This window comes from Vairimorpha ceranae (assembly GCF_000988165.1).
Source record: "Vairimorpha ceranae strain PA08 1199 chromosome Unknown NODE_123, whole genome shotgun sequence".
Classification (NCBI taxonomy): Eukaryota; Fungi; Microsporidia; family Nosematidae; genus Vairimorpha; species Vairimorpha ceranae.
Genome location: NW_020169418.1, coordinates 1 through 8979, shown reverse-complemented (window position 1 = coordinate 8979; position 8979 = coordinate 1). Strand labels below are relative to the sequence as shown.

General features: G+C 32.6%; 2 protein-coding genes and 1 pseudogene across 2 annotated transcripts; 2 read left to right on the top strand and 1 right to left on the bottom strand.

The window, feature by feature from the left end:
* Positions 1-1695: 1695 nt before the first annotated feature.
* AAJ76_1230006973 (hypothetical protein) lies at positions 1696-2007 on the bottom strand (annotated as a pseudogene).
* Positions 2008-4194: 2187 nt separating this feature from the next.
* AAJ76_1230004785 (hypothetical protein) lies at positions 4195-4452 on the top strand (the record flags this gene model as incomplete). Its single annotated transcript, XM_024473900.1, has 1 exon — positions 4195-4452. The coding sequence occupies one exon, from the start codon at positions 4195-4197 to the stop codon at positions 4450-4452; it is 258 nt and encodes an 85-aa protein (XP_024329818.1).
* A 96-nt stretch (positions 4453-4548) lies between these two features.
* Positions 4549-7650, top strand: AAJ76_1230004431 (pol polyprotein; the record flags this gene model as incomplete). The annotated part of the gene is made up of 1 exon (XM_024473899.1): positions 4549-7650. One exon carries the CDS (start codon positions 4549-4551, stop codon positions 7648-7650), a length of 3102 nt encoding a protein of 1033 aa, XP_024329817.1.
* Between the last annotated feature and the right edge of the window lie 1329 nt (positions 7651-8979).

Genomic DNA, 8979 nt, shown 5'->3' with positions numbered 1-8979 from the left:
AAACCATTTACTGTGATTAGCAGTTTTGTGCACATATCCACATTCATTTAAGCTATTATAGCCTTTCTAACAATCGCTGTAAATTATTGTACCTTTTTTTTACCAAATTTTTGATTTTTAATTGAAGTGTAGACTTGGTCCCATCATCTACTTGAAATAATTAAACTTTTTTGTTTTCTCCTCTTTTAACTGAACCAAATATTCATACGCCGCCAACTGGATGTTCTTTATTGTATTTCCTTTTTTATATTTTTGATTCATCTATTTCTATAATTTCATCAGAACTTCCAATATAATTTTTATAATTGTAAAATTTATCAACTAATATTTTTGACAGTTTTTTTTAAAATTCGATAAATTGTGTTTTTATTTATCCTTAAAATATATGCTATCACACCACTAGCTGCTTTAATAAGCCACAGTTCTATTATTCTCAAAACTTTATATTTTTTTATTTTAGTATTCGAAAAAATTGAATGCATCCATAAACCAATTTGTTTTCTATAAAGTTTGTAAAATTTATTATTACACCTTATAGACTCATATTTGTTTCTTCTAACACATTTAACTGCTTATTTACAGTAAATACAGACATTTCCATTAATTATATAAAATTTATCTAAAATCAAACTTTTGAGTTCTTTCTTTCTAAACAAATAAAATTTCATTTTTAAGGGTAAAAAACGAAAAATTTGTAGGTCATACTTTTTGGTGCAACTCGTGTTAAAACTTAAAACTCCCAGGTTCACTCAGCCCCCGGTGAAAAAAAAACATTTTAATAATTTAATAAAGGAAAAATTTTTTCAGTAGTATGCTGCTTTCTAAACATGAATTCTAATAGAAAACTTTTCTTTGAGCTAAAGTCATTCACTTTCTTGACTTAATTTAAACCTTTAGCCTGTTATTATAAGATTCTACGCGCTGGGTATGTACGCTAGTAGTAAGATCTATAAAATTGTATTTATGACAAACAGTGTAATAGTCATAATCATCTGAGAAAGATAGGCTTCTATAGGCTTTCCATTCATCAAAGTGTATAATACTTCCGGCTTTAGCAATAGGTTTTATTATAGGAACAATAACGCATGCAGACCTAGAACTACGACAGTAGCGTTTCGAATGTGGGGTTGAATGATGTATCTACAATGCGGAAACACCAACAGGCCTGTGAAAATTTATCTTTGTGACCCTTAACATTATAATTCCACTTGGTTTCATCTATTAGCACGAAAACATTAGAATTTCCCAGTTTAATGGGATTATCAATGAAAAATATAGCAATTTGGGATCATGGGTATTATACGCCACATGAAAAAAATATATTAAAATAAATCATTTATATGGAATTCTTAAAAGTCCTACTAGAACATTAAATGCGCGATTACGATAAAAACCTTTCTAAACCATTTCGTCTAAATATACTTGCAACAAATTTTTATTAACTCCCTTTATTTTTTTATTTTATATTTTTGTTTTGACTAGTACAATTCAATGTTTTGTGTATGGACACCCATTTCAGAATCTACAAAATTTAAAGAATGATTAGCCGTTGCATGACCAAATCCTATTATTTCGGTTATCCGTCTATACGCGGCCCGTTCATCACTATAAATTATACTACCTTGTTTGCGATCTCGATTAATAACAGGCAGCAGCGTTTCGGCCGATCTATTTTCCACAACTTGCATATACCCCTCGCAGGCTTAAAAACAACATCCACGGTGCCAAAACTCCAAAATTGTTGATTAGAAATATGCCCACGATGGTACTTCTGTTTATGGCTAAACAAAGACCCATCAATCAAAATATTATGCCAGGTCATCCCAGGCGAATTGGATCTTGTTGTAAATGACAAGAAACTATACTTCTTAACATTGACCATATTTTTCCAACCGTTTTTCTGCCGATGCCATATCAATTCTCGGTTCTTTCAACACCTTTATCTTCTAACCACATTATAATTACGATCTAAACATCTGCCAGACTTAATCTAAAGTTTGCAAAAATCGACCCTGCTCTAATACTGATAGTAGTCCAAACCTTTGAACATTTGGTATTATAACAGGCCCATGCTTTGCCATCGATCACACCTGTTCTATTTCTTTCTAACGTTGGCTTAGAACAGAACATACAACTCATAGTTACTGCAATAAGTCTTCCCGCTCTAAATATCTTTATAACTGCCTATAACGTACATGTATTTGATGCTCAAGATCTGTTCTGTTCTTGAAGTTTGATTTGTCATTTTTTTTGGGGGGGACAAAATTAGTAAAAAAATATATATGGGTATTATACGCCACAATGTGGTGTATAATACTCATAATCTGCAGTTTGTTTGTTTACAACGTTTTGCAGCTTGATTAGAGGTATTTTCTAAATGCCCGAATGTTCGATGATTTTAGAATAATTATCACTATACGCATAGTAATAGATTGCTTTAAGTATTGTTTTAATATCAGTTTTAAAATAGTGGTTCCAAGAATTAGGCCGCAGAGAAGAGGTTGTCTGATGGTGCTGATAGCCATAAAAGTAGTACTTTCACTCGAAATTATCAGAAATTTTAGAATTTTGCATAAGGCGCATATTTAAATTGCAAAACCAACAAGTCTGTTCATCTTTGATTAAATTCCATCTAAACAATAAAGTTAAAATATACCATGCACATTTTCTGCCTCTAAACACCAAAACAGTCAAGGCAGCTAAAAAAAGTGCTTTTATATTAATTAGAGAATATGTGCACAGAGATTTAAAAGATTATAAAGAGTATTTATGTAAATTTAAATTAAAAATTTTCGTTGAAGATTACCATATTCTAAAAACAACAAAGGTATAAATAATTAAAGAAATAATAATTTTTTTAAAAACTTAACGAACCTATTAATCTAGCTAACTTAGTACTACGATAAAAATCTTTTCATACAAATTCAGTCAACAATAAAGATAATTGTTCACGTCTACGACCTTTCATTTTTTTTGATTTTAAGTTTCTGCATGACACAATATGATTCAACATATTGAGCATGCGTACGACTTATTGGATTTACAAAATTTAGTGAATGATTTACTGTACGATGCACGTATCCGTTTCTTGAAAGACCGCTATGTTTTTTCCAGCAGTCTGTATATACAATACCACCCTCTTTGACAAACTTTTTGATGTAAAACAATAATGTGTCCCCCTTCTACCAGGCAATTTAATTAATACAAGCCGCCGAGCAGGTGTTCTATCGACCATTTCTAACACTCATACACCATCAACTCATTGTCCTCTATGATACTTTCGTTTACCAAATTTGGACACATCTATCTCGGCGATGATACCCGGTCCGCCTATAGAAACATTTTGAGGTAACAATTTACCTGTTAATTTCAAAATTTTCCGTATCGTCTGTCTACTAACATCAGTCAAAAGTTAAATTAATTTAATTTTAGAATTGTTCAAATATAAAAGTAAAATATTTTAAGTTGTTTTCCAATCGATCTTTAAATTAAAAAAGGCTTTTCTTTTTTTATTAAGAAAAACAAATTCTTTTCGACAGCCAGTCTTTGTACATCTCAAAACATTTATCTCTCCTCTTTGTCTTACTTTTCCTAGACAAAATCTACAGAAATGTTCATTGACTGATTTTAAAAGTAAATTCTTGACAATTTTATAAATCTTTATTTTTTTCTCATTAAATTGACACCCATTTTAAAGGCTAAAAATTTTAAATTAAACACCCTCAAATACGGGGAATTATTGTTTCCATTAGCCAAAATTATTTAAGGGAACTTTTTTAAAAATGTGATGGATACCACATAACGATACTTTCTTCATTGAAATTATTATTTTCTAATATAAATCTTTTAACACCTCCCATTTCTTCTTTTAAACTAGCAGAAACCATGTCAAGAATTTCTATCCTGGGCAACTTATGCTCTCTGGCAGCAGCCTATACCCTTTCTATAACTTTTTTTTGCTAAAATGACATCTTTGGTTGAAAAATGGTTTTATTTAAAATTGAAAAAATAACCCTTTTAAAAATGCTAAACAAAAAAAAATTTAATTACTAAATATGTCAATTTGAATGTAAAATAATAAAAAAAATACCCAAAAACAATATTTAAATATATTTATTGTCGTAGAAGATGTCTCTCGACGATGGTAGAATTTACAGTTTATATTTTTTTTTAAAATAAACCCCTAATTTTTGGATGAACAGCCAGCTAGACAATAAACCCTTTGACATGGCGACAGCGACTAAAATCGTGACAGTATTCACAGGGGAAGAGGATGAAGACATTTGTACTTGGATAAGAGACCTTTTACTTGTTGCTGAAGTGAACGAATGGACAGAAGATAATATTTTTAGAGTGACCATTTTATGCCTACAAGGGAAAGCACGATCATGGGCAGCTCAGATCTTAAAAGGAAAAATGTCAGGACTTACTTTAGATGCTTTGTTTGATTAGTTGAAAAGAAGATTTGCATCGTCTACAACCGGAGAAATATCCATAACGAGCTTTTGTAATTTAGGAATCGCAGCAACAAGAGAAGATTTTTCCTTTATGCTAAGACAAGCAACAAGAATTTGCGAAAGAAATATTGTAACCCCCAATGCATTAGCGGAGATGGTTTCACATAAAGCCCCATCGGAAATTAGAGCATTACTCTTTCAAACATCAAAGACAGTTACAACATGGGAGCAATTTGTTCAAACGGCCGAGGAACTAGCACCAATCGCCTACAGAGATAATATGTTAACAAGAATAGAAAAGGTGAGCAAGAGTAATATAAGAGAACCTCCCTCACTAAGAGGAAACCAACCCAAGGGTTTTAAACCTAGACCTTTTTACCAGACGAAAGGATATGATGAGAACAGAAGAAATAATATAGGGATTAGCAGAACAGAAAAACGAATGTTTTATTGTCAACTACATGGATATGGGGCACACAAAACTAGTCAATGTGATGCGGTTACAGGAATGGTCAAACGTGAAAAAGTAAGGTTGGGAATAAGAACTATGGAAGAAAGGGAAGGAGAAAACAAAGGTGAGGAGAACAACAACTTAGTAAATAAAGATTTAATCTATTACTTTAACAGGCTTGAGGCGACAAAAAACCCATTTTTTGTAAAGGGTGAATTGGGCGAGAGACCAAGAACCATCCTTTTAGATACAGGAGCCGATGTATCATTAATAGACAGGAAAGACCTGCAAGGACGGTCAGGCATATTAAAACCCTACGACGGAGTAGTCAAGTCGGTGAGCGGAGACATATTAAAAATAATCGGAAAAAGCAATAACATAAAGATAAGCATGGGAAAAGAAATAATAACCTTTTCCCCTTTAGTCGTGGAAGAAAGCGAATATATAATATTGGGGGCAGATGTCATATATAAAGCCCCGGGACCATTGATCAAAATTTTGGAGTTACAGTGGAAACATCATAAAGAAATATCAGTCAGGACTATAGACGAGGGCGACTTAAAACACGAATTTAGGGACATCTTTAAAACAGAAATTGGAGAATTAAATGTTTGTAATAGTGGTACACATAGTATAGAAACGGATGAGGCGAGGCCTATTTGTCAAAGAAACGGGCGTATTCCAATTAGCCAAGAAGCTGCTATAGAGGCTGAAATTGAAAAGAATTTGAGATTAAACATTATCATAGAAAGTCACAGCCCTTGGTGCAGCAGAATAGTAATGGTAACAAAGTCGGACGGGTCATGGAGAATGTGTATAGATTATCGTGCACTAAATGCAGTTACGATCAAAGACAGCTATGTTTCCCCGAGAATTGATGAAATTTACGATGCCTTAACAGACGCAGGAATATTTTCGGTATTGGATGCAACTTCGGGCTATTACCAGATAGCAATGGAGGAAAAAGATAAGGAAAAAACGGCTTTCTCATTTAAAGGACGTCTCTACGAATTTAATAGAATGCCTTTCGGACTGTGTAATGCCCCTGCAACATTCCAAAGGACAATGGATGAAATTTTTAGCAAAGAAAATAGAATGTTTGTGATTCCTTATCTGGATGATATTATAGTTTATTCAAAGTCAAGAAGAGAGCATGAAAAACATCTACGTATAGTTCTCGGAAAATTAAAAGCAGCAGGACTATCACTTAATGAAAAAAAATCTAAATTCTTTAGGGAACAGTTTAAAATTCTAGGAAACATAATATCGAAAGGCATGATTAAAGCTGATCCAGAGAGAATAGAAAAATTATTGAAATATCCGGAGCCAAAAATCATGAAGGAGTTAAGATCGTTCCTAGGCACAATTAATTATGGCAGAGAATTTATCAAGGACATAGCAGGCCTTACAGCGCCCCTCTACGAATTGTTAAAAGGAGAAAGAAAGTCTTCAACAAAAAGCCTCGTACCGAATGAGAAACAAAAAGAAACATTCAACAAAATCAAAAAGACGGTATCAGAATCAACAATAAGAGCACAGTCCCAATTTGATAGGGAGTTTATTGTGACAACAGACGCGTCGGAAATAGGAATCGCGGTTATTTTGTCACAAAAAGACTCCCACGGAAACGAGAAAATGATATCTACTTTTAGTCGGACTTTACAACCGGCGGAAAAAAACTATACGGTAACTGAGAAAGAATTATTAGGAATAGTGAAAGGCGTAAATCATTTCAGACATTATTTACTCGGAAAAAACTTCATTCTGAGGACAGACCATAAAGCATTAACATTCTTATGGACGGCTAAACATATAAAATCGAGACTAATCCGATGGTCATTAGAATTATCGGAATATACCTTTAGAATTGAATATGTTAAGGGAGAGGATAACGCAGCGGACGGTCTATCAAGGATTAATCCAACATTAGAAGTAAGGAGCCTATCTAATAACACCTTAAGCCACGAAGAAATAGCCGAAATATTAGAAGAATATCATAAGATTTCCGGGCATGGGTCTCCAAACACTATGAAGTTTATGGTAAGGCAGACCCATAGATGGAGCGGGATGTTCAAAGATATCGACGAACATTGTAGTAGATGTTTAACTTGCTTACAAGCCGGAAATGGAAGGGTAAATACAAAAACCAAAGTCATCCATACTTCACACGAAAATGATCTGTGGCAAATTGATCTAATAGGGCGTCTACAAGATAAGGAAAAAAATGGGTTTATTTTTGTAGCAATCGATCACTATTCTAAATGGATCGAGACAAAGGTGTTAGAACGAAAGACTTCGGCAGAAATAATAAAAGCAATAGAAGAATTGATAATAAGAAAACACGGAATCCCAAAAAGAATTCTCTCAGATATGGGACTGGAATTTAACAATAAGGAAGTCTTGGCCCTGCAGGAGAAGTATTTCTTGAAATGGGAATTTGCTTCCCCTTATCATCACCAAACAACAGGAGCTGTGGAAAGGGGAATTCAAAGCTTATTTAACATACTAAAAAGACAAACGAATTATGGAGAAAAAAACTGGAAGCCATGGGTTGAACGAGCGACACTCGCATACAATCTGTCATACAATAGGGCGATAGGAACGTCGCCATATATTTTTAAGAATGGAAGCCAAAAAATATTCGAGATCGATAAAAAACTGGGCGTAAAGCCAAAAAATTATTCTAAACAGGTTCTAATACAACGCCGAGATGAAAACTTTAAAAAGTACGAAAAAAAATAACTAAAGGAAAAAAAGAAGTAAAAAGAAACATCGAAAAGGGAACAAATGTATTAATTTTTAGGGATACAATCAAAGATAAGTGGTTGCCAAAATGGTGGGCAGGTTACACTGTAACAGATTATATAGGCGAGGATGCGTACTTAGTAAGAGAAAGGGCGGGAAATAGATTTATACGAGTGAATAAATGTCATGTCAAAAAAGACACGCCATTCTATAGTTGAGGGGGTGTCGTAGAAGATGTCTCTCGACGATGGTAGAATTTACAGTTTATATTTTCTTTTAAAATAAACCCCTAATTTTTGGATGAACAGCCAGCTAGACAATAAACCCTTTGACATTTATAACTGGTAACCTGCCTTCATTTCTTCTTATCATGTAAAAGCCAAACAAAACTTTGAAAGTTTCTGAGTACGACATCTATTAGGAATTGACGCTTTTAGAGATTACCAATGCACCTCTATTGTATTTGTATGTACATTATTTGGTTCTGTACCACTTGTTGGAAAATATTATTGTTTTACCTTTAAACTAAAAAAAAAGTAAAAAACTTTTAATTTAATTTTATTGAGTTTCTTAAACCGTTTGTGATCCCAGACAAAGTTATTGGCTGTAGATTATATCTGTTTAGTAAGTCTCTAATTATACAGTCAATTAATAAATACTTTCTTTTTTTGCAATCTTTGGGCCTCCACCTATTAATCATAATAATTCAACTAAATTAGAGATCATAATCTTTTTTAATACATTTATTACTTCGTAACAATTAGGATTGGGTTTATTAATAAGCCTGTTTATTTTAGAATGGAATTCTTTTAAGCTGCTGTTTGTTCTAGGTCAAAAATTATTACTATATGATCAAATCTCTTTTTTAAACAACACATTATCGTTATTCAGTAAGTTACAATAAAAATATTTAAAAAATTCAATTACACTAAGCAAACATGATCTGTATTCAGTAATTATAGCTGTATAATCTTCATATAGACGACATACAGGTACAAGAGGCAAAACAGTTTTACATTCAATGCATTTTTTTAAATCGACCATCACTATTAAATAAACGTATCAAACCAAATTCAGAAATTTTCTCCGTATGGCCTGTCCAAATTAAAAATAACAATTTCTAATGATGGCTTGAGGATAAATGTTTTTGATCGCTAGAAACGCTGCAATTTCAAAATCAATTTGGACTCTTTTTGAATTAAACATAATATTATTCTGATGCCATTATTTCATTAATTTTCATAAATAAAAATTCATAAATTTCTTAATTTTTTTCGATCTAAAAAGCAATAAAAAAGAGGAAACACAGTACTATCAAAATCTTCA